The sequence below is a fragment of the Ursus americanus genome, chromosome 23 (assembly GCF_024610735.1).
Source record: "Ursus americanus isolate L20-20 chromosome 23, mUrsAme1.1.p, whole genome shotgun sequence".
Taxonomy (NCBI): domain Eukaryota; kingdom Metazoa; phylum Chordata; class Mammalia; order Carnivora; family Ursidae; genus Ursus; species Ursus americanus.
The window spans coordinates 36,288,100-36,313,753 of record NC_142149.1 but is presented as its reverse complement, the minus strand read 5'-3'; the positions used below and the strand labels follow the sequence as shown (position 1 = coordinate 36,313,753).

General features: G+C 49.8%; 1 protein-coding gene across 2 annotated transcripts; it reads right to left on the bottom strand.

Annotated features, from left to right (window-relative positions):
- Positions 1-1,339: 1,339 nt before the first annotated feature.
- Positions 1,340-24,486, bottom strand: RAD51D (RAD51 paralog D). Of its 2 annotated transcripts, XM_045773426.2 has the most exons (10): positions 24,221-24,486; positions 23,816-23,877; positions 23,499-23,617; positions 15,070-15,151; positions 14,694-14,828; positions 14,077-14,172; positions 9,784-9,874; positions 9,589-9,659; positions 6,389-6,553; positions 1,340-6,222 (listed from the first exon to the last, which is right to left on the bottom strand). In XM_045773426.2, the coding sequence occupies exons 1-10, from the start codon at positions 24,300-24,302 to the stop codon at positions 6,139-6,141; spliced, it is 987 nt and encodes a 328-aa protein (XP_045629382.1). In that variant the 5' UTR covers positions 24,303-24,486; the 3' UTR covers positions 1,340-6,138. The 2 variants fall into 2 exon arrangements, with proteins under 2 accessions (XP_045629382.1, XP_045629383.1); XM_045773427.2 differs by lacking the exon at positions 14,694-14,828.
- Between the last annotated feature and the right edge of the window lie 1,168 nt (positions 24,487-25,654).

Here is a 25,654-nt window from a genome sequence, read left to right as displayed (position 1 = left end):
TACTCATTCCTGGAGACAGGACTGCTTACGTAGTGCGCAGGGCACAGTGCAAAATATGGGACCCTTGTTCAAAAAGTATGAAGAATCTCGGGATGGCAACAGTAGAGTGTTAAAGTTAGCACAGGGCTCTGTGCAACCGCACGGCTCACAGTACTGTGAAGCTGGCCTGGCCCGGACAGAGGGAAGCTGTCACTAGTATTCCCAGGCATCGGAAGCTTCACAATGATATGAGATGAAGTCCCATTATAGGACTGGAAAAGTATTTGGTGCTTTGCATAAGCTATATGACCCTAAAGCAATTCTATCCATCAGGTATTATTATTTCTTAAAGATTTATTTATTTATTTTATATAGAGAGAAATGGGGGAAGGGCAGGGAGAGAGGAAGAGAGAGAATCTTCAGGCCGACTCCCCGCTGAGCAGAGAGCCCGATGTAGGGCTTGATCCCACGACCCTGAGATCATGACCTGAGCTGAAATCAAAAGTCAGCCACTTCACTCATTGAGCCATCCAGGCACCTGTATGCAGCGGGCATTATTCTCCCCATTTTACAGTAGATGAAACTAAGGCTTAAAGTGTCTAACTGATTCATCCAATGACACCCAGCAAGTAAGTGTCAGAGCTAAGACTGAGTTAGTTGAGATGTAAAAAATCTTGTTCCTTGGGAGGCCCGGGTGGCTCAGTTGGTTAAGCATCTGCCTTTGGCTCAGGTTATGATCCCAGGGGTTCTGGGATCGAGCCCTTCATGGGGCTCCCTACACAGCAGGGAGCCTGCTTCTCCCTTTCCCTCTGACCCTCCCCCTGCTTATGTTCTCTCACTCTCAAATAAATTTTAAAAAACTATTTTTAAAAATTTTTTAAATCTTGTTCCTTGACTTCGTATTCTTTTCCACATAGGCCCATTGTCTTCTGGCAAAACCCAGGCCTTAATGAAGGCTGTTACACCCAGAAATTACAGGGGGGCAGAGAAGAGCTAGGGTTCAAAGGCTATTCAAGGAGTCAAACTAGTGCAGCAGCTGGAGTACAGCTGTATAGCTCCAGGACGCACGGACCTTCCATCCACTGAGAGAGAGAGCTCTGTGCATGGCCAATGTCATGGCCAGTACCTGGCCTCCCTCTCCAGGATAAACAGGAGACACAATGCGGTCTCTGCCTTGATAAAAGGTAACTACAGGGAACCTACAGAACCTTAATGATAAAATACTGGAAATAGCACACTAAGGTCAGGAACAAGACCAGGACAATGGCCATGGTGCTTCTATTTGACTTAGTACCTTAAGTGAGTCTAGCCAGTGCAGTAAAACAAGAAAAAAAAATGAGATAAACACCTTTTTGAGGGTAACCTTTTTTTTTTTTAAGATTTTATTTATTTATTGGAGAGAGAAAGAGCAAGCATGAACAGGGGGAAGGGGCAGAGGGACAGGGAGAAGCAGACCCCCTGCTCAGCAGGGAGCCTGACTCGGGGATTGATCCCAGGACCCTGGGATCATGACCTGAGCCAAAGGCAGATGCCCAACTGACTAAGCCATCCAGGCCCCCCTCAGGGTAACCTTTGATGAATAATATAACTAGCTTTAATTTAAACTCCATGCATCGCAGAGCTTTCTCCAATGCTCTTCCCCAACATACTACGTTGGACAATATTAACTCTACCCAGTACTATTCCGTGCCGGAACACAGCAAAAACCTAGCAGGATATGCACATTTCTAAATCCCTTATCTCCTCCTGGCTCACATCTCAGGGACACATAGCCCATTGTGGTTTTTGTTTTTTCCTTGTTTTGACCATTTTTTAAAAAAGATTTTATTTATTTGAGAGAGAGAAAAATCATGAGTGGGGAGAAGGGGCAGAGGGAGAGGCAGAAGCAGACTCCCTGCTGACCAGGGAGCCTGATGACTCTGAGATCATGACCTGAGCTGAAGGCTTAACTGACTGAGCCACCCAGGCACCCCAACCATTTTTTAAATTCAGATTTATTTCCCCTTAAACCTCCAGTTCACTTTATTTCTTTTTAAGTTTGTTTATTTATTTAAGTGATCTCTACACTCAACGTGGGGCTCCAACCCAGGACACCAAGATCAAGACGTATATACTCTTCTAACTGAGCCAGCCAGGTACCTCTCCAGTTCACTTTAATACCAACGACATCCCCCTTCTCCATGTATGTGTCATGCTCTCATAAATTCCCTAGGGGAAATTGGAAAGAGCTGATAAAGTAGATCTCTGATCCAGCTTTTAGGGTGAGCTAAGCTGAAAAAAAGGTCAAGATGTGTAGCCTTCGCTACTATCTGGGCAAAATATAAAGAAGAATTGTATCAAAACAGTTACATATTCACAGATGAAGGCAACCTGAGGATGGGGAGAAGTAGGGTTTTGAATGAGACAAATTCGAGTTTGGATTCTGGGGCTGCCACTTACTAGCCCTATGTCCTCGGCCTTGCTGGACGCCCAGAGTCTGTAAAATGGAAGGATTCCCCATGCCACAAGGCTGTCCTAAGATCTAAATGAGATGCGTACAAAGGGCCTAAGCACATGAAAGCCTTGATAAACTTGCCTTCTGGACTATGGCAGACACTAGCAGTTGCCCACTCGACGTCCAATTCCTCCACACAACTCCCTCCTTTCTAGTAGCACCCCCATTTCCTTCCGATGGCCATAGCACATGCTTAAGGAAAGCCTGTCTCCAGCCCCAGCTCCAGGGCTATTTTCTGGTTGATCTGAGCTGCTCACAGACCAATTTCCCTTGCCATGATTTAGATGTGGGTTCAGGAAGCAATCCTGCACTAATAAGATCTGAGGTAATTCTGCTTTGGTTGGAAGTTGAGTTTTAACTTAAAAGGACACAAGGACCACGTTCGTGCCTGTAGATATTGTCATGTCTGGATTGATGCTCAGAATGGCTATACCCAGGCCTTAATGAGGAGAATGAGCTTGAAGACAAAACCAACACAAAAGGAGAGCAGGGCAGAAAGAGAAAAGGGGCCTTACACCCCTTGACATTGAGCCACTGAATGAGCCAACCTTGGACTTCATGTAACTGGAGATAATGTCCTTATTGTCGAAGACTCTTTAAGCCAGGTTTTGTTACTTGCGACAGAGAGCAGCCTCAATGATACATGGACCTTTAGCCTGAGAGTCTTTGAGAGTTCAGGTGCCTGTCTTAAAGTCAAGTGCTAGCTCAAGAGGACCCAATATTAATTTTATCTAATCTCAAACCTGGGACATACAGAGTTCTCTCTAGAAAGATACATAAAAAGATACTTTGGGGACTTAATGACTATTTAGATCAGGAGAAAAACATTCCTGCATTCCTCCTTTGCCATCTTAAATGCACGAAAGCCCACCCACTCATATAGTTAACCATGACTGAGCTCCCAGACTATGAAAGAGCAAAAGGAAAGAAAAATTGAAATGGGACCTCTTAAAATGGATCTTGAGCTCGGGGTGCCTGGGTGGCTCAGTTGGTTAAGTATTTGTCTTTGGCTCGGGTCATGATACAGGGTCTTGGGATCGAGCCCCATGTAGGGCTCCCTGCTACGTGGAGGGTCTGCTTCTCCCTCTCCCTCTGCCCCTCCTCCCCACTCGTGCTCTTTCTCAAATAAATAAAATCTTTTTTTTTTTTTTTTGGTTTTATTTATTTGAGAGAGAGACAGCGAGAGAGGGAACACAAGCAGGGAGGAGCTGGAGAGAGAGAAGCAGGCTCCCCACGGAGCAGGGAACCCAACGCAGGGCTCCATCCCAGGACGCTGGGATCATGACCTGAGCCGAAAGCAGACACTTAATGACTGAGCCACCCAGGCACCCCAATAAATAAAATCTTAAAAAAAAAAAAAAGGATCCTGAGCTCCTAGGCGACAAGTGCACAAGAAGATGAGTGATAGAGAGGGGTTCGATGTCTGTCTAGACCATACTTGATGCATAAAGAGGGAGGGTGTCAGGATGAGTGTGCACCAGACACAGAGGCAGACACATAAGCAAAGGCAGCAAGAGGCACTTGGGCAGGACAGCCAGCCTGGCTCAAGGCTGCGAGGGGAACTGCTCGGTGCAGTGTGCCCTGATGGCGTGTGCGGGGGCAGCAGGCAGTGCGAGAGAAAGCTCTGGTCCTGCAGGAATGTCACAGGTGGTCTGGAGCAGCAGCGAACGGTCAGCGAGGCCACCTGGGTGATGGCCCTGGCACCCTGAGCTGGAGTTAGCGGCCGGTGGGAAGAGAGCTGCGCGGATGGGAAACTAAAAGTAACATGGAGACCCAAAGAGTCCTGGCTTAGGAATCAGGAGTCCTGGGTGCCGGCTGCTGTTCTGCCACAGGGACCGTCACTTCTCCTCTTTGGGCCTCAGTTTCCCTCTCTGAAAAGTGACAGCGTGGGGCATATGATCTTTACAGGCCTCTCAAACCCCATTATTCCGGGGTCCTGACCCACCACATACAGGGAACAGGGCAGATCTGCCCAGGGCAGCGGTGGCAACCAGGCTCCACCTCGAATGCCCACTCCCACTAGTAGGTCGTGCCTACCTGGAGCGCCGTGCGGAGAAAAACTGCAAAACACTCCGAGTTCCACAAAAAAAGAATGCTTGGGAGACTGGGGAGACCCCCTGGGGGGGTTGCTCAAAATGCCCAAATGCTAGGAGTGGCAGGGATTTGCCATCCCTCGCTTAACGTACCGTTTCCTATGGCGGTTGCGGAAATATGCCAACCTTCTGGGGTCCTTTCTGCCGGCAGCGGCAGCGGGGCCGGGCTTCCCCCAGTCTTAGGCTCCCCAACCCTGTCCTCACGCAGGCAGATACCCTGGAGCCGGTCTGCTGCTCGCTCCCCACCCTCCACGCTTCCTGCTTCTGTCTCTGCTATGTTCATCATCTTAATGTCCTATCTTCCCCCCTGGAACTCTGAACCCCCCTTTTCCTGCAGCCAAGACACAACTAATTAATCACGACAGGCTCTCTAACCAAGAAAGGCAACCTTCCTTTAAAAAATGTGGTCAGTAAACAATTCTGATCATTTCTCTACTTTGCCTTTTATTATTCCTTCCCTTGGTGTCCTCACCCCCCCACTCCCCCCCACCCCAGCCAGGGCTACAGCTCTCAGATGGATGGCCCCAGTGCCACTGACAGACAGGGAGCTGTTGCATACACTAGGGCACCAGGCTGTGGTACAGCTGCAGGAAGAGAAGGGTAATTATATTGCAGCTCGGAGCCACCGGCAATGAATTTCTGCATAAAGGACTAGATTTGCCATGTATTATTTACGCCAGCATCAATTTTCCCAGCTGGCTCTATTTACTGTGCAAATTCTCTCCTGTCTGTTTATGGGCAAGGCCATGGTTCAGCACCTCTGGCTACTCTATACCGTGGAGGGGCCTTACAGGGCACCATGCATAATAAACACGTAGCTGGATTCACTGTGGCCACATCCTCCCTTCCTGTTAAATTATATCCCTGGGACTGCAGCGAGTTCACAGTCTCACCTAGTCATGGTGATGCATGCAGGTGTGTGAAACCAAATCAGGAAGAGGAAAAAAAGGAAGAACCGTTCTCTGGAACCTCACAGGGAACTGAAAAACACCCTTCTGTGGTGGTGGGGGGGAGAATTAGGTGGCTCTGGGGCTCAGGGTATTTCCTGTTTGTATTTTTTAAAAGCATGACATAGATAAAGAAGGGCTTTGCATTTGCAAGATCACTTCCACCCCGTAACTCAAAGACAAAGCTAGGGGAAAGGGAGCTCCAACTTACAGATGGAAAAACAGAGGCAAAATGAAAAAGAGAAAGAGAAGCAGAGGCTTTGGGGCTCAGTCACTGCGTGAGGATGGAGCACGGGCACGATGCTGACACACGGTTCTGTCCAGTCACTAGCAGGCTTCTTCATGAGGCTGGAGGCCAGGGTGAACTCGGCTCCCACAGAAACATACATGATAGAAACAAGGAAGAAAACTTGGTCCCGGTGTGAGTTTCTGGGTCCTTCCACCACAGCGTCCTCTCTCGCCTGTAGCTCTGTTTTCACAGAAAGAGAAGCCGAGGAAACAGAGATGTCTCTTCAGCCCAGCCCAAGAGCTTCTACTGCAGCCCCAAGTGCCGGGTGGCAGTGAACAGCAGCGGCTAGTGTGCACAGAGGCGGGGTGCCTGATGCCCCCCCAATCAACAGCACAGTCATATCTGATCTCCCTGGGATGCTGGGCTCTGCTCTGGAGGCCCCCAGGTCCCAATGTCTACCATCTCCTGGAAACCTGTTGGCTGGAAGAAGACAGGAGGGAAGGGTAAGTTTTTGAGTTAAGCAACTCAAGCGGGCAGCCTCTTTGGTTGCCGGGTCTCAGCGTCCAAGAATTCCTCTCTGAGACACCTGGGCGCACAAACACCCTCAAGGGCCCAGATTCCTGGCTCTCCCCTGTGGCCGGCTCACCAGACGCGGAGATTTGGTCAGACATGCCCTGCGCCGACTGCCCGATGCTCCCGCTCCTTCGTCAACGTCCAGGAGAATCCGGGTGCTGGGTACAAAGCTCCAGGAGCGTCCGAGGGCAGGTTTGAGGTCCCCACTGTCCCTGTCTCGGATCACGTGGTTGGTTACCTGAGGCAGAAAGAATCAAAGACTTCCAGATCGATAATGCTGGTGTAGAGGATATCTGTTCCTCCTGCTTCATTCTACAAGTGGGAAAACTGAGGCCCAGCACAGAGAAAGGACTTCCCCAAGGCTCCCTGAGTTATTGACATCGGGTCTGGAACTAGAACCCCGGGTCCTCACTTGTGCTCAACTCTTTCCACAAAATCACCATGCCTCAGGCTTGACTCCGGCAGAAGGTCGTGGGGCATGGGTCTGGGAATAAGTGGCACTGTCTGCACTTTGCTGGAGGGAGGCCAGTGGTGGGCTTGCACCACGTACACCCCCACCCCAGGAGACAGGCATTCTGCAACCACATCCGCCCAGCCCTCCGTGGCAGGGGGTACACCTGTGTGTAGGGGGTCGTGGGAGCTTCGAAAGGGAGGTCGTAATCTGGTCAGTCGGTTCTCCTCTGCCCAGGATAGTCACAGGTAGGCAGCCTGAGCCTCACGATGTCCTCTTAATCGGGGTCTCCCCACCGGCCCCCCAACTAGGGGCAGGGGGCTGCAGCATGTTCATCACTGAGTCCCCACCGCCCAAGCCAGGGCCACCAGCAGGTGACCATGTACGTCCTGAAGTCAGGACAGGGAGGCCCTGGGACTCAAGAACAAAAGAACACTGCTGGTGGGTGTACGAATTAGTACAACCTTCCTGGAAATTTGGCGATAAATCGACACATTTAAAAATGTATGTATTTCTGGGGCACCTGGGTGGCTCAGGTGGTTAAGCATCTGTCTTCCGCTCAGACCACGATCCCAGGGTCTTGGGATCGAGCCTGGCATCGGGCTCCCTGCTCAGCAGAGAGCCCGCTTCTCCTTCTCCCTCTGCCCGCCTCCACACCCCCTCCCTGGCTTGTGCTCTCTCTCTGATTCTCTTTCTCTCTCTCTCAAATAAATGAGAAAATCTTATAAAAAATAAAATAAATTACATAAATTTTTAAAAATGTGTGTATCCTTGACTCTGTAATTATAATTTTAGGAATTTGAGGAAATAATATGAAATGTGCAAAGAAATTTAGATATCAGGGCGTTCACTGGAGTTTTACTTAAAGATTTATTTATTTATTTTAGAGAGAGAGAGCGAGAACGTGAGCAGGGGGGGAGGAGTAGAGGGAGAGGGAGAATCTAAAGCAGACTCCCTGCTGAGCACGGAGCCTGATGTGGGGCTCAATCTCACGATCCTGAGATCATGACCCGAGCCAAAATCAAGACTCCAACACTTGAATGACTGAGCCACCAGGCACCCAGAGTTTTACTTAAAATAAAGGAAAATCAGGGGTGCCTGGGTGGCTCAGTCTGTTGAGCGGCTGCCTTCAGCTCAGGTCCTGATCCCAGGGTCCTGGGATCAAGCCCCGCATCCAGCTCCCTGCTCAGCAGAGAGCCTGCTTCCCCCTCTCCCTCGGCTGCTCCCCCTGCTTGGGCTCTCTCTCTCTCTGTCAAATAAATAAACAAAATCTTAAAGAAAAAAATTATAGAACACTTCTTAAAAAATTAAAAAGAAAATAAAAGAGGAAAACCAGTAATGACCTACAAGCCCCAAATCAGGAAGGAGATCATTACAGGATACCAGGGGTTGGTAAACTATTCCCAACAGGCCAAATGTGGCCCCAAAATTATTTCTGAAAGTCAAGTTTGGCTGGAACATAGCCATGCCCTCTGTTTAGGGACTGTGTGTGGTTGCTCTCACGTAATCTAGGCAGAGCTGAGTAGCTGTGACAGAAACCATATGGCCATAAAACCTTGACTGTTTACTATCTGGCCCTTTACAGAAAAGTTTGCTGAGCCCTGTAACACAGGTATTAAATAAAATATGTAACTGCTAAAAATGGCATTCTTTTTTTTTTTTTTAAAGATTTTATTTATTTATTTGACAGAGACAGCCAGCGAGAGAGGGAACACAAGCAGGGGGAGTGGGAGAGGAAGAAGCAGGCCCCTAGCAGAGAAGCCTGATGTGGAGCTCGATCCCATAACGCCGGGATCATGCCCTGAGCCGAAGGCAGACGCTTAACGACTGAGCCACCCAGGCACCCCTAAAAATGGCATTCTTAAGGCATCTCTTTAAAGACATGGGAAATGGGGGCTCCTGGGTGGCACGGCAGTTAAGCGTCTGCCTTCGTCTCAGGGTGTGATCCCGGCGTTCTGGGATCGAGCCCCACATCAGGCTCCTCCACTATGAGCCTGCTTCTTCCTCTCCCACTCCCCCTGCTTGTGTTCCCTCTCTAGCTGGCTGTCTCTATCTCTGTCCAATAAATAAATAAAATCTTAAAAAAAAAAAAAAAAGACAGAAATGGAATGAGATGAATTTTTTTTTTAAACAAGGTTATAGTTTAACTGGAAAGCTGGTTAGAAGTATACGCATATATGCAGAGAAAAAAGATCCTATGGAGATATATAAAAATATTAATACGTTTTCTGTGGATGTGGAGATTTACTACAAATTTGACTCCTATATTTAACTATTTTTTATCCTATGAGAAGCACGCAGACTTAAAAAAAAAAAAAAAAAAGTCCTCCATAAGCAGAAAAAGTTACTTTGAAAGCAAAAACATCCCTTTCTCTGAAGCACCAGAAAAGGTAAAACTATAGGGACAGAAACCAGATTAGTGGTTGTCTGGGGCTTGGGAACCTTTCTGGGGTTACCAAAATATTCTGGATCTTGACTGTGCCTTGTAACAAGCGTGGATGCGTTAGTATCCATTAGCCAAAGTTCAAATGAGGAGAGCGTTACTGCGTGTGAATTACTCCTCAATAAACCTGTCTTAAAGTAAAAGGAAACCAAGACTGTCCCTGACCCCTTGGCTCTTTATGTCCAGTCCCATCACAGTCCAGGGCTCTAGATGGCCCAGGGAAGTTGGGCTAAGATCGTTTCCTAAAGGGTCATGTTGGGGGTTAGGTTGCCACTTAAGGGAAGTGAACAGCTGGAACTAGAAATCGAATTCATCCCGCCCTGGCAAAGCCCAGACAGCAGAGGTAAGAGCAGCAGGCCAGCCAAGCCCACTTCCTCACCACCACCGCCACGCCAAGGTCCCGGGCCAGGGTCTTCAGCTCTCGAGCCAGCTGCATCATCAAGGCCAAGCCTGGAGGAGGAGAAGCAGAGGGCGAGGGCAGCAGGGCACCTGGGACTGGGCTGACCAGGGACTGGATTTCAGAGCTGGGAGGCAGGATCACATCCCGGACCCTGGGCTCTGCCGCACCTCTTACCTTCCCTCTGCTGACCTCCCAGAAGTGGGGAGACCACTGCAGTGACCGAGTCCACAACCACCGCCTTCGCAGCCGCCGAGCCACTACTCACCTGGGGAGAAGCAGATGCCATAAACCAGTTGGCCTCTAGGGGGCGTCCACTATAGGGCATCCTGCTCCTTCATCAGAAACTGGTAAGAAATAAGTTCTCCAACCCCAAATACAGCCGTGCAGACATCACGGAATTTCAGTAAAGTCTTTTTTCCCCATCTCCGTTTGTAGTATAATAGATTTTACGGAAGATTTGGGTGGAGAGAGGGGGTTTAAATCATGGGACATCACAGATAACCCAAAATAATTAAATTTGAGAAATCCCTGTTCCAAGTTCTGTGGCCCCAGTCACGAATTTTCTTTCTTTCTTTTCTTTGTCTAAGTTATTTTTAAGGTAATCTCTACACCCTGTTTGGGGCCTGAACTCACAACCTTGAGATCAAGAGTCGCATGCTACACCCACAGAGCCAGCCAGGCTCCCAGTCCTGAATTTAAGATTTTTTTTTCCCCTAAAGATTTTATGTATTTGAGAGAGAGAGAAGGAGAATGTGCACACACATAGGGGAAGGAGAGAGGGAGAAGGAAAAGCAGACTCCACACTGAACGCAGAGCCCAACGCAGGGCCCTATCCCAGGACCCTGAGATCACAACCCGAGCCGAAATCAAGAGCTGTTCAACCGACTGAGCCATCCAGGAGCCCCAAGATTTTTTTTTTTTTTTTTAAGTAGGCTCCACACCTAGAGTGGAGCCCAACTCGGGGCTTGAACTCAGGACCCTGAGATCAAGACCTGAGCTGAGATCAAGAGTGGGATGCCTGGGGTGCTTGAGTAGCTCAGTTGGTTAAGCAGTTGGCTCTTGATTTCGGCTCAGGTCATGATCTTGGGGTCCTGGGATCTAGCCCCATATTGGACTCCCCACTCAGCGGAGATGCTCCAGGATTCTCTTTCTCTCTCCCTCTGCCCTTCCCCCCACTCGTTCTCTCTCTCAAATAAATAAATCTTTAAAAAAAAAAAAAAAAGAGTGGGATGCTTAACTGACTGAGCCACCCAGGCACCCTCAGTCCTGAATTTGCTTAGTGGCCATCATTCTTCTTATGGCCAGCCTCCCCCACCACCAACTTGCCAGGCTCCTCTTCTCCCTCTTCTGCTTACTCCCCAAATCCCTAACTTCCTTTTTTTTTTTTTTTTAAGATTTTATTTATTTATTTGACAGAGAGATAGAGAGAGCCAGAGAGCACAAGTGGAGTGAATGGCAGAGGGAGAGGGAGAAGCAGGCTCCCCACCGAGCAGGGAGCCCTATGCAGGGCTCGATCCCAGGCCCTTGGGATCATGACCTGAGCGGAAGGCAGACCCTCAACCGACTGAGCCACCCAGGCACCCCCAAATTCCTAACTTCCTGTGCTGAAGGGGTTAGCCGTCTCTTTACTTCAGTCTCCTTCAGGGCCTCATCTTCTGTGTCTTAAAGCAGTTCCAAATACAGACTACCCAGACAGCCATCTGTTAAAACCATAATCTTTTGTCTCCACACACGTATTAGCATCGTCCTACTTTCTTGGACCTAATCTCCCTTACTCTTTATATCCAAGTCATTTGCTGATTCTGTTTCCACAACTTTCTTTCTTACTTCACGCTGGCCAAATCTTGGACATTCAGCATTATCTGGTCTTTTGCATGTCTTCCTTCCTTGTCCAGTTACTGACTCTCAGCCATCCGCTTGTCTGAGAGGATGGCAGAAAAGAAGAGAAGCTAAAACTGAAATCAGCTTAACTCTTCCTCACTCTGGCAGAGGTCAAAATCTCTGGCTAAAACACGACAGCCGGCCTTTCACTGCTGGTACCTATGGAGCGATCAGGTCATCGTGGCACACAGACCCTAAAGTGGCCCCTTGACCTCTACCTCCAGGTAGTCAAGCCCTTGTGTAACCCCCTCCCCCAACTGTGGGTGAGTCCTGTGGCTGGCTTCTGACTAATACCTTTGGTGTCAAAGGTGTTGGAATGCCACTCTCTTGAAGAGGCTCTGCTATATGGCAAAAGTAATGGTACGTCACTCCCAAGATGACATTGTTATATGAAACTGCATGTTGCATTTTGCTCTCTTTTTTTAAATTTAACTTATTTATTTGAAAGAGAAAGAGAGACAGTGAGAGCATGAGTGAGGGGAGAGGGAGAAACAGACTCCCCACTGAGCACAGAGCCCAGTGAGGGGTTTGATCCCCGGACCCTGAGATCATGACCAGAGCTGAAGGCAGAGGCTTAACCGACTGGGCCACCCAGGGGTCCCTTGCTCTCATTCCTGTGCTGTTTTGATGAAGCAAGTGGTGGTGCTGTGAACTGCCTATGGAAAGGCCCACAGGGCAGAGAACAGTGGGAGCATGGACAACTGCCAGCCAGACACTGAACCGCCTGGGAAATGAATCCTGGTGACAACCTGAGTGAACTTGTATGCAGAATCTTCCCCTGTTGAACCTCCGGATAAGAACACAGTCCAGCTGCCATCCTGATTACCGACTATTGAGCTCCTAAGCAGAAGCCCCAGCTAAGCCCTGCCCAGACTCCTGACCCATGGAAATTGTGAATAGTAAACGTGTTGTTTTAAGTCATGCCGCTTGTGGTAACTTGTTATGCCATAATGGAATATATACTATCATAATGGTCTTCCAATAAAAAAAAACACAAGTCATTTGACCTGGGAGTTGAGAGATTTAGTTCTTACCCTAATTATGCAGTGACTTTGAGCAACCTACTGAACTTCTCTGGTCCTCCCTCTCCTCATCATAGAAATGAGAGGGTTGGATTAGATCAGGGCTACTTGACTTCATGTCTCAACACACATGGGTCATAACCAGCTATGGCTCCTACGGCAAGTCTCTGTTCAACTACTAAGTATTCTAAAGTTTGTAAAAATCGTTTACTCTACATACAATCTTGGGTATGCCCACAGGAACATGTTACGCTTTGGGGTCAGAGAAAGTTTAACATGAATCGAGCTATTCTAAGATGTCTTTCCAAATCTAACAGCCTGTAAATCGGTACACCAAATCCTGTCTAAACACCCAGCAGGTGTAATGGGGTACCAACCCCAATGCCACTCTAAAGCCCTCTCCCTTGCTAACGGGATTCTGGGTGTGTTCAGGTAGTGGGCACAAGTCTGACATCGTGGAAGGTGGGCCAACCCCTAGTCTAAGAGACACACAAAGCTCCATCTTGGCCAACTGGATGTAAGGTGAAGTCTACTTGTGGGTTCTGGAGAAAGATTTTTCTCAGGGCGCTTGGGTGACTTCGTCGTTAAGCATCTGCCTTCGGCTTGGGTCATGATCCCGGGGTCCTGGGCTCCCTGCTCAGCGGGAAGTCTGCTTCTCCCTGAAATCAGCTTAACTCTTCCTCACTCTGGCAAAGATTAAAATCTCTGGCTAAAACACGGACAGCCGGCCTTTCACTGCTGGTACCTATGGAGCGATCAGGTCATCGTGGCACACAGACCCTAAAGTGGCCCCTTGACCTCTACCTCCAGGTATTCAAGCCCTTGTGTAATCCCCTCCCCCAACTAATCACCCCCTAACCCCACATCAGGCTCCCTGCTCAGCAGGAAGTCTGCTTCTCCCTCTCCCACTCCCCCTGCTTGTGCTCCCTCTCTGTCAAATACACAAATACAATCTTTAAAAACAAAGGAAGGAAGGAAGGAAGGAAGGAAGGAAGGAAGGAAGGAAGGAAGGGAGATTTTTCTTTCCTGATAAAAGGGAAGAAGTGCAGAAAAGGGGCCATCTATTATTACTGCCCTGAATACGGGTGTTGATGTGCGAAGACATGATGCATAGAGCTATAGCAGCCACTTTGCAGTTGTGAGGGGGAAGAACAAGAGAATCAGACACACCAACCTAGAGCCCTGATGCCATGGACCTGCCAACCTCCAGACTCATGAGAGATAATTAAATGTCCTCAAGGTTCAAGTGCTTGTCACACAGACTCTATTACTTGCAGCTGAAAGTAGTCCTCAGTGATCCAGGGAGGGGGTGAATGCAGAAATGAATACAAAATGATCCATGTACTCGAGGGTCTTACTGTTTAGTGGGGAAGATGGGCAGGTAGACAATGAGGCACTCAGGAATGAATTAAGCACGCGGGAATCCCGTCCTGGAAGTGGCAGCATGGCTGGAGTCACCAGATGGCGCATCAGCATTTCCCAAGTCTGTCCTAGGACACCTGCCCACATGCAGACAGCCCCGGCAAGCCGGGTGAAGCAGGGAGGGGTAGAACACCGGGCTCACCTGCTGGGACACAGTGCCTCGGAAGTCCTGTAGCACGTCCAACATCTGGAAGATGTCAAACGCACGCACCACCTGGATCCTCTGGAGAGCTCCTGCCTAAAGGGGTAGGAAGGAGGAGGGGCTTTGGATAAGAGGGAGCAGGGGCTCAAGCAAGAGAAAGAGGGATTTTAAAGCTGAGCAGAGACACCGAGACATAAGGACTCCGGTCCAAGCTGGCAAATGGGCTCTGTCTCCTGGGCCAGTTCTCACAGTGGTGGCTGCCTGGGTGCCGAGCGGCAAAGCCAAGTCACAGCCCAGTGGGAAAGTACGGCAGGTCTGATTAGGAATGTCTGCCATGGCAAGAAATGGGAAGGAAACACAGGCGCTGCGTGCCTGCCAGCCCTGAGTGAGGGTGTGCAAGGAGCTGGGTCACCTGGAAGATCAGTGTGGGTAGCACCCAAGCTGGGATGATGTCGTAACACGGGATGCTTGAAGAACACAGGAAGAATTGATAGAACAGCGTGTTTCAAAGCCAGAAATGACTGGTCATCCAAAGGGCCAAAATTCTTGTGATGTAAGAGATAATGGGATCTTTCCGTGTCAGAACCTCAAAGGAACTCGACCTTCCTGCCCCCTACCTGCTCCTCCTCAGCTGGGGTTCTGGCCTGAAGTAGCTGGAGGATGCGGGAGGCTGTCAGTCCTCCGTTGGAATCAATGTACACAACGTTCTGCTGCAAGCCATAGGCCACGTTTGCAGCCACACAAAGACACACCTGAAGAGACAGGGCACTGGAAGAACTTGAGCCCCCAAAGAGGGCCCAGAGTGGGAGCCCCCAAATCCTGTCCAGATCCCAGTGACACGAATGGGCCATATTCAAGCCCGACTCCTCCCCACCCATCTCTCTGAATCACACATACATTGGTAGAAGTTCCCCCAGGGATCCGGAGCTATGCACCCACCTTCCCCCCTTCCCCTCCACCCCACGTCCTCCTGGTTGCTGGCCACCCACGTACCTGGGTTTTGCCACTACCTGGACCTCCTGCGATCTCCGTCACTTCTCCAGTGTAGAGACCAGCGTCAAGCAGTTTGTCTAGGCTGATGAAAGAAGGGGAAGAAAGAGAATAACTCAGCGAACTGGAGGGAACAGAGGGGAGTAGGAACCAAGAAGAAAGGCAAGACGTTCCTCCCAAGCACTGGCTCTGTCCAGAGACGATCTGAACATCTCTAGGGAAAGAGGGCGCGGCTACAAGCTCCTCGTTGGGCCCCTCCTCATCCGTTCACTCTCAGCCTGAAGATCACTCTGCTGTCCATAGAGGTCTCTGCCATCCCAGCAAAGGGTCCTCCTTCCATTCTTGACCTTAATCCCTCACGGGTTTCCTTGATAGCATTTTCCATAATTTGTCATTTTTAAACTTTGAAATAATTATAGACTCATAGGAAGTTGCCAAAAAAAAAAAAAAAAAAAGATTGTACAGGGAGGTCCTGTGTACCCTTCCTCTCACATCCCCTCATGGCGGCCTCTCGCACTGTAAGATGTACTGTACTGCCGAACGACATCGCAAGCCAACCTCAGGGCAATCTACAGAGCTTATCCAGATTTCCCATGTTCCGTGTGTGTGTGTACAGTTCTATGCAATCTTATCACGCGTGTAGGTTTATGCAACCACAAGCCAGATATAGAATATTTCCATCATTACAAGTCTCCCTCGTGCCACCCTGTTAAAGCCACAGCCCTCCATTCCATCCCGAATCCTGGCAACCACCAATCTGTTCTCCATCTCTGTTAGGATGTTATTTCAAGAATGTTACGCACACAGAATCGCACTGTATGGAGCCGTAGTGGCTGGCTGCTTTCGCTCAGCATCATTCCCTTGAGATCTGTCCAAGCTGTTGTAGCCACATCTGCTCCTTATTGAGCTGAGAAGTAGCCCACGGTATGGATGCACCAGTCTGTTTAACATTCACCCACTGAAGACTGTTTCAGCTCTTTCCACGTTGGGGCAATTGTGAATCAAACGGCTATGATCACTTATGTACACGTTTTTGTGTAAATCTAAGTTTTTATTTCTCTGGAATAAATGCCTAAGAATACAACTGCCAGGGGGCGTCTGGCTGGCTCAGTTGGTGGAACATGGGACTCTCCATCTCAGGGTTGGAAGTTCGAGCCCCACGTTGGGTGTAGAGATTACTTAACAATAAAATATTCAAGGGGCCCCTGGGTGGCTCAGTTGATTAAGTGTCTAACTCTTGATTTTGGCTCAGGTCATGATCTCAGGATTGTGAGACTGAGCCTGGCATAGGGCTCCGTGCTGGGTATGGAGTCTGCCTAAGATTCTCTCCCTTTGCCCCTCTCCCCCATCTCTAAAAATTAAAAAAAATAAAAATTAAAAAATTAAAAGAACACTACTGTTGGGCTCTATGGTAAGCACATGTTAACTTTCATTTCTTTTTTTTTATTTAAATTCAATTAATTAACATATAATGTAATATTTGTCTCAGAGGTACAGGTCTGTGTTTCATCAGTTGTATATAACACCCAGTGCTCATTACAACACATACCCTCCCCAATGTCCATCACCCAGTTACCGCCTCCCCCTCACCCCTCCCCTCCAGCAACCCTCAGTTTGTTTCCTATGATTAAGAGTCTCTAATGGTTTGTCTCCCTCTCAGATTTTATCTTAGTTTTCCCTCTCTTCCCCTATGATCCTCTGCCTTGTTTCTTAAATTCCACATGTCAGTGAGATCATATAATTGTCTTTCTCTGATTGACTTATTCCGCTTAGCATAATACCCTCTAGTTCCATCCATGTCATTGCAAATGGCAAGATTTCTTTTTTTTTTTTTTTTTGACGGCTGTAGCACGTTAATTTTATAAGAAACTATAAACGACTTTAATGAGTGGCTATGCCATGTTACTACCCTACTAGCAACGTATGAGTAATCCACTTTCTCCACATCCTTACCACCATCTGGTCTTGTCACCACTTTTTGGTGTGGCCATTCTGGTAGATATGGTAGGTATGTAGTAATATATCTCACTGTATTTGTTTGTTTGTTTGTTTGTTTGTTTTTTAAGATTTTATTTTTTAAGTAATCTCTATACCCAATGTGGGGCTCGAACTTACAACCCTGAGATCAAGAGTTGCACACTCTAGGGGCGCCTGGGTGGCACAGCGGTTAAGCGTCTGCCTTCGGCTCAGGGCGTGATCCCGGCGTTGTGGGATCGAGCCCCACATTGGGCTCCTCCGCTATGAGCCTGCTTCTTCCTCTCCCACTCCCCCTGCTTGTGTTCCCTCTCTCGCTGGCTGTCTCTATCTCTGTCGAATAAAATAAAATAAAATCTTTAAAAAAAAAAAAAAGAGTTGCACACTCTACCTACTGAGCCAGCAGGCGCCCCTCACTGTGTGTGTGTGTGTGTGTGTGTGTGTGTGTGTGTGTGTGTGTGTGTGTTTTAAGATTTTATTTATTTATTTTAGAGAGAGCATGTGCGCACATGCAAGCAGGGGAGGGAGAGGGACAAGCAGACATGGGGCTTGATCCCACAACGCTGAGATCATGACCCGAGCCGAAATCAAGAGTCAGAAGCTCAACCGATTGAGCCACCCAGGTGCCCCTCACTGTGGTTTTAATCTGCATTTCCCTAAGAACACACGATGTTTGACATCCTTTCGTGTGATCATTTGCCACTTAAACATCCTCCTCGGTAAAGTATCTGTTCATGTCTTTTGCCCATTTGCTAACTAGATTGTTTCACTGTTGGGAGTTTTAAGAATTATTATTATTATTATTTTTAAGATTTGTGCTTGTGTTCTCTCTCTCTGTCAAATATATAAATAAAATCTTTTAAAAAATTACTTATTTCAGAGAGAGACAGAGAGAGGATGAGCAGGGGGAGGGGCTGAGGGAGAGGGAGAAGCAGACTCCCCGCCGAGCAGGGAGCCCAACTCGGGGCTCCATCCCAGGACCCCGGGATCACGACCTGAGCCGGAGTCAGAGGCTTAACCCACTGAGCCACCAAAACACCCCTTAAGAATTCTTTAAATATTCTAGATGGAAGTCCTTTGTTGAATATGTCACTTGCAAATATCTCCCCCGCTCTACAGCTTGTCTTTTTCTCCTTTTGCAGAGCAAAAGTTTTAATTCTGAATTCATTTTTTAATTTTATTTTTTTTGATTAAAAATTTTATCTTTCTTTTATTGATCACACTCTTGGTGTCAACTCTAAGAATCCTTCGCCTAGCCCTAGTTCTCGAAGATTTTCTCCTCTGTTTTGTTCTAAAAGCTTGACAGTGTTAGGACACCTGCCTGGCTCAGCTGGAAGAGCATTCCACTCGATCTAAGGGTTGTGAGTTTGAGCCCCCCATTAGGTGTAGAGATTATGTAAGATCCTAAAAAAAAAAAAAAAAAAAAAAAATTCAGTTGGAAATATTTGTGGGTCTGTTGCTAGGTTCTCTATGCAACTCCACTGATCTGTTTCTCTCTCGCTTAGCGGACACCACACCTGTCTTGGTTACTGCTTTATAGTAAGCCTTAATGTTTGGCAGACTTATTCCTCCAACTTTATCCTTTTTCGAAAATGTTTTAGCAATTCAAGGTCATTGGCTTTTCCATGTAATTATTAGAATAAGCCTTATTATCACCAAAAAAAAAAAAATCTGCTGGGACTTTGGTAGGAACTGCATTGAGTTTATAGGGCAATTCAGGGAGAACTGACATCTTTACTAGGCTGAGTCTTTCAATCCATGAATACAGTGTGTCTCTCCATTTATTTGAGTCCTCTTTGATTTCTTTCATCAGCAAGTTTAAATTTCCAGCACACAGCTCCTATACCTGCTGTTAGATTTAGACCTAACTATTTCATTTTCTTTGGAGCAACTGTAAATGGTATTACGTTTTAATTTCCATTTCCACATGTTCGTTTTGAGTACATAGAAATGCAATTGATTTTTATGTGCTGATCTTGTATCCTGCGGCCTTGCTGAATTCACTTAGTTCTGGGAGTTGGTGATTATTTTCTATGTGCTTGTTTTTGTCTCTCTTCCCCATTTGGCCCAAGGCACCCAGGGGCAAGGACATTGGCACAGTGCTGGAAACACAGGAGACACACAATAAATGTTCCCGGAGAAACAAGTGGTAAAACAGGAGCATTTAGTTCCTATGTTGTCACGCTCTGGCTGTGGAAGCCTTCGGGTAAACTCAAGACATGGCCAATTCCGAATCCACGTTCTGTCCTTGAACTACCAGGAAACAGGTCACTCACCACACTGCGCTCCCTGCCCAGCCTGTGGGCCGAAGCCGCTCCTCCCAAACCACAGCCCATACCGACGGCTCTGTGTCCGGACCTCACGCGTCCCTTTTCCAGCCCTGCGAGCACCTTCACGGGGTCCGGTACTCTGAAATGGTTCTCGAAGACCTCCCATGACCCTTCTGTGCATGCCAAGCAGCACCTTAGAAAAAACCCCATCGATTTCTATTCAGAGGACCCCATGATTATAAGCACAGGTCCCTGCCAGTCAAAGCACTGGTCACCACTCCAGCCCTGTGGCTTCTCCCATGGGGATCAGACAGCAAGTGGCTCCATCGCAGCAGAGGCTCTGCTGGTGTGGTCCCCGGACCGGGAGCAGCATCTCTGGGAACTGGTGTGAAATGCAAATTCTCAGCCTCCACCCCCCCCACACCTGCTGCATCAGAAACTGGAGAATATCTGAGTTTCCACAAGGCCCCTAGGTGATCTGGACATATGCTCACGTTTGAAAACCACTAGGCTAGACTAGTGATTCTCAATCCTGCCTGCATATTAAAATTACCAGAGGGGTTTTGAAAACGGGGTCTGTAATAGCAGTTTCCAGGGGCGCCTGGGTGGCACAGCAGTTAAGCATCTGCCTTCGGCTCAGGGCGTGATCCCGGCGTTATGGGATCGAGCCCCACATCAGGCTCCTCCGCTATGAGCCTGCTTCTTCCTCTCCCACTCCCCCTGCTTGTGTTCCCTCTCCCGCTGGCTGTCTCTATCTCTGTCAAATAAATAAATAAAATCTTTAAAAAAAAAAATAGCAGTTTCCAAACTTGTGTGCACTTCGGAGTCACCTGGGGACTTCAAACACTACTGATGTCTGCGTCCCAACCCCAGAGAATGTGATTTAATTGGTCTGCAGGAGGCATGACCTTGGGGATGTTTAAAGATTCCCCAAGTGATTCTTCTTTTTTTTTTAAGATTTCATTTTATTTTATGATTTCATTTATTTATTTGAGAGAGATAGAGTGAGCAGGAGTGGGGGGGGGGGCAGACTTCCCACTGAGCAGGGAGCCCAACGTGGGACTCAATCCCAGGACCCTGGGAACATGACCTGAGCTGAAAGCAGACGTTTAATCAACTGAGGGACCCAGGCGCCCCTAAGATTTTATTTTTAAGTAATCTTTACACTCAGCATGGGGCTCGAACTCACAGCCCCAACATCAAGAGTCACACACTCCACCGACTGAGCCAGGCAGACACCCCTCCCCAAGTGAGTCTATTGTGCAGACAAGTTTGAGAGCCATTGGCCTAGAGCAATAAAGTCAGAATTTCCAAAGGTGGGACCCAGGCATAAATATTTCTTAACCTCCCAGATGGTTCTTTTTTCTTTTTTTTTTCTTAAGATTTTGTTTATTTATTTGACACAGAGAGAGAGAGCACAAGCGGGCAGGCAGAGAGGCAGGCAGAGGCAGAGGGCAAAGCAGGCTCCCCACTGAGCAAGGAGCCTCACATGGGGCTCAATCCCAGGACTCTGGGATCATGACCCGAGCCAAAGGCAGTCGCTTAACCAACTGAGCCACCCCGGCACCCCCTCCCAGATGATTCTAATGTGTAGCCTGGCCTAACCCACTGGTGTTGACTCTCCAGACCAGAATTGACCTCATTCTTGGCTATGAGGATGCTGCAGAAGGAATTCCCAAATCCTCCTCTCAGCTAACTTCTCTCCTGTGTTCCCGGTATCACGTCTCCTACCGCCCAGGGGACCCTCCCACCAGTCACCTCTAACTCAGTGGTGAGAGACCCCCCCCCCCACCTGCCTTGTGCGGCAAAACCACACCTGGGTCTTACCACCTGTTTTGAATACAACTGATTCTGGGACTTCTCCTTCACCTTTCCCTCAGAATTGGCTTTTAGTCTTTTTTCAGCCATTCATTCCAACATGGCCTAAATACCCGGTATTTCCTGAAGGCCTTACTCTAAAATGAGGGAGATACAGGAGCGTCTGCGTGGCTCACTTGGTCGAGCGTCTGCCTTCAGCTCAGGTCACGATCCCAGGGTCCTGGGACCAAGTCCCAGTCGGGCTCCCTGCTCAGCGGGATGCTGCTTCTCCCTCTCCCTCTGCCTGCTGCTCCCCCTGCTTGTGCGCTCTCCGTGTCAAATAAATACATAAAATCTTAAAAAAAAAAAAAAAAACGTTTAAATAAGTAAATAAATAAAATGAGGGAGATAGAGATGAACAAGACATAGCTCCGGCCTTCAGGGAACCACTTATCTGCCCCAGTCGACACAACTCCCTGCAGGGTACACCGCAGGCTCTATTGTCCTTGTGAAGACTCACAGTGCGCACCAGGCTCCAGATGGCCCACCCCCAAAAAGCTCGTTTACTTTGGGTGAACGAAGCATTTCCCAAATGTCTGACTACGTAACTCCCCGCCTCCCCTTTAAAAGTTATACCCGTCCGGTGTCCACAGAAAGCTGTGAGCAGGCCTAGAAACCTAGCGCCTCATGGCTCTTCACACCTACCTCCCACCACGCAGCAAGGCCTGCCGCACCTCTGTTCGATGCGTCTCCTGCTGTCACCTGCCCTGGACCGGACTCACGCACCCCACCACCCCCATCTCTCTCTTGGCCTCTCTCCCGCAAGCCTCCCTGTCCCCCCCCAGCGACAGCTCCCTTTTGCATTAGGGCCTCCCACCCGCAGGGAGGCAACAGGGCAGGCGAGTCAGAGTCACGAGCACGACAGATATGACCTCAAGAGCCTGGTGTCCTACTTACTAGCTGAGCGAACTTAAGCCAGCACTTAACCTGAGCCCCCGTTTCCCCATCTCTCCAATGGCAGAGTTTTACCACAATGTGCTCATCGGTGGTGGTGGAATAAAAAGGAAATCATGTGCTGTGAAGTGCAAGCTCAGTGCCGGGGTCTCGGCAGGCACCCAGAGAAGGCCTGCCTCCTCCACAGAGCTTTCTGGAACCACTCCGATCTCCCTTGCAACGACCCACTGCCGCTGCAATCCCGTCCATTCACCACTGCTCCCTAAGCGCTTCCTCTGTCTATGCTGGTTTCATAAGCTCCTGAAGCCCCAGGGCCAGATCTGCTTCCGGTTCATCAGTCCCTCCTTCTGCTGCCTCCGCATGCTTCCACCTCTCTCCTGCTCACCTGCTCTTCTATCCACCCACTAGACCCCACGCTCATGAAGCGCAGGAGCCGTGACACGCTCCTACACCTATCATGTGCACATATCTGACACCTAGTAGGCATACAGTCGGTGCTTAATGGATAAAAGACTCAGATCCCCACCTGGGAGGAGCAAACCCCATACTGTGTGAACCTTGCCAAGAGAACGTGTCAGGAAAACAGCGAGGGCCAAACCGATCCAGAGCCCTTGCTGGTGGCAGAGTTCCTCATCAAATTCCGCACACACGGGCCAGGAAAGAGGTCAGACTCCCTTGGCCAGAAACTGGCTGTTGTCTTCCAACACTTTCCCTCTCCCAACACGGCAGAATGGAAGTCCTCCACGGAAGCTCTCCTGGCCCCTCTCGCTGCAGAATACGGGGAACACACCCGGTTCTGATCAAGTACCCCAGGGCTGCTCCCACCACTCCTCGCCCCTCCACATCCTCTTGGGCTAAACTCAGGTTTGGTTAATAATCACTAACACGAAGGGTTACTGAGAAGATTATAAAATGTAATGGCAGTGGCCTGCGCACAGGAGGCACTCAGTATCAGTCCTGCCACTTCTCTTGCCCTATCCTTAGGTGAAGTGGGAAGCAGGGCCAGAGCGGAGTTGTTCTGATCTGTTGAATAATAATGAAATACTGACATCTTGTGTTGTAGGATAGTGGTTCTCCACCAGAAGCAATTTTGCCCCCCTTGGGGTCATTTGGCAACATCTGGAGACATTTCTTATTGTCACAATATGGGGAGAATGCAGGTACAATTGGTATCTAGTGAACACAGGCCAGGGAATGCTGCCAAAAATCCTATAATGCACAGGACAGACCCCCTCACCCCCAACCAAGTAATTACAAATCCCAAAATGTTAGAAGTGTGAAGTCGAGAAACACTGTTACAGTGTAAGAGAACTCAGAAGTCCTGACCAGCTGTCCATGTTGTCCCCATCACTGCTTGAAAAACGCTGCTCTCTCTAGATTCAGGCGTAAGAGGCCACCTCCAGCCTCTCACCTTCCTCCCCAAGCCCACATACAAACCTTCCGATGCCAGTGGACAGGATGGCCGTGGAAGTCTTCAGTTCCTCGTACAGATCAGCGCCATTGCAGGGGAAGGCTGAGAACTGGGCCAGCAGCACCCTTCGCAGGGCAACCAGGGCCTGCGGAAGGGGCAGGGGCAACTTCAACCCAAAGCAGCCCAGAGTACTCAGCAATGGCCGGCCAGAGGAGGGAGCATCCCGGGGTCTCAGAGGCTCCCCCCACCCTACTTACCAACCTCGGGGAAGCCTTTGCCTCTTTGGCTCAGTGGTGAGCATTTAGACTCACCCAGGTTTGGAGCATGGAGATGGGCAGCTCACCTTGTAAGACAAGCCACATTTCTGGGCTACGTCCTCCAGGTCTGCGGAAACCAGGTCCACCACTGGAAACAAACCCCACGTGGTTGATCGGTAGGAAGGGAGGGCGCGGGCTTTCCCCACTCGGCTTTTCCTCTACCTAAAGTGGGGTGACGTTTCTACCTCGGGGCGGGCAGTCTCAGGGGGCCTAGGTAAAAGCACAGAGCCGCAGGGCCTGGCGAGGCGCCCAGGGGTTCTGCCCTCCCCCGGAGGGGGGTGGGGGGGGTGCTCGGCAGCCTCCACTCCCGCCTTCCCGAGCTTCACAGAGAGCTGGGGATAGAGACGGTGGGGACGGCCCCTCCCGGGTCCGCCGGTGCTGGGGGCGCCGAGTCCGCGCTGTGCCCAGCTGGGTGGCGCGCACGCGGTCACCTGTTTTGATCCCGCGGCTCCTCAGCTGCCCGACCGTGTCCTGGGTGAGGCCCGGGCACAGCCCGGCCCTGAGCACGCCCATGTTCCCGGGGGGGCGCCGGGCTCAGGGCTGCTCGTCCATCCGCGGGACTCTCTCCCCACGCCCAGCCGAGCCCCTTTCCGGAGGAGGGGCGGGCGGCGGCGCGGAGGAGGCGGCCCCCGCCGGGTCTCTGCGGTCCAACCCCGCCACTCGAGCCGTGCCGCGCTTCCGCCTTCCAGGAGCCAGGGACTGGCCTGCAGCGCCATCTGCTGGCCGCGCGGCGACTGGGCGGTTGGGGCGGAGCCGCGAGCGGGCCGGAGCCCCGCCCCGCCCCGCCCCGCCCCGCCCCCGCGCCCTTCGGACGGGCGCCCCCAGCGCACTGCTCCCGCCCACCATGCCCCGCACCCGCGCCCGCATCCTCCTCCACCCGCCCCGCCCCCCCGCCCGCGCGCGGAGACCATGCTGCGCGCCTCCCGGCGCCTGCTTCTGTTCTAAACGCTGGGCGGCGGAGTCAGCCAGACGGACCATTCCTGTGCTCAGGCACCTATCTGTTAGTGACGGGGACAGAGAAGAGGAATCAAAGATACCGGGTAATTACAGATTGGATGGCAGGTGCTAAGAAGCAGCAGAGCGCGGAGAGGGCATCTGCGTCTCTATTTTTGAAGGAAAAAAACCATTATTTTTTGGATGAATAGCAACAACAAAAACCCTGATGATTTGGAACATAAAAAAATATGATTTGGCGTTTTTAAATGTCCTTTGCTTTGCTTCGTCCTCTGGAAGACGTAACACAACGTTGCAGGGTTACCTCCTCACAATCCAGTGAGGCGGGTGCTGGTTTTGTCCCCATTTCACGGAGGCGGAAACTGAGGCTCGGCCCCGTGCAGTCATTTGCCAAAGGTTACACAACCTGGAGGTGCAGAGCCGGACTTAGAATGGACAAATCCGCATCTGAGTGCAAAGCCGGTGCTGTTTGAACAGCCTCTCTTCCTACTCCCGAAGTCGTGTGTGGGTTTTCCTATGGTAAGGTGGTTTTCTTGCGAACAGAAAAATGTCTGGCCCATATTTGTATTCCTCTGCGGCACCCACCATTGTCACTCAACACACGAAGACACTTGGGGTAAGGATGTGACATATTTAGAGTTCTAGCAGTAAAACGTGGGTTTATGTGGGCTGTGAACCCCGTGAGCCTCTGGACTTCCCTGTGCCTACGGACATAGTGGGGGTTTGCTGCCTAGGATTTCTGGTTATAGAGCCTCAGCATCCTAGAGACAAAGTCCCCCACTCCCAGAGACCCATGTTGGTCCCACTTGTCTCCCAGGGCCCCTGCCGCCTCCCACCGCATCGAGGAGCCTTCTCTCACCACCCCGCTCCGCCTTCCCAGAGCAGCTCTGAAGGGAACATGTGGTACGCAT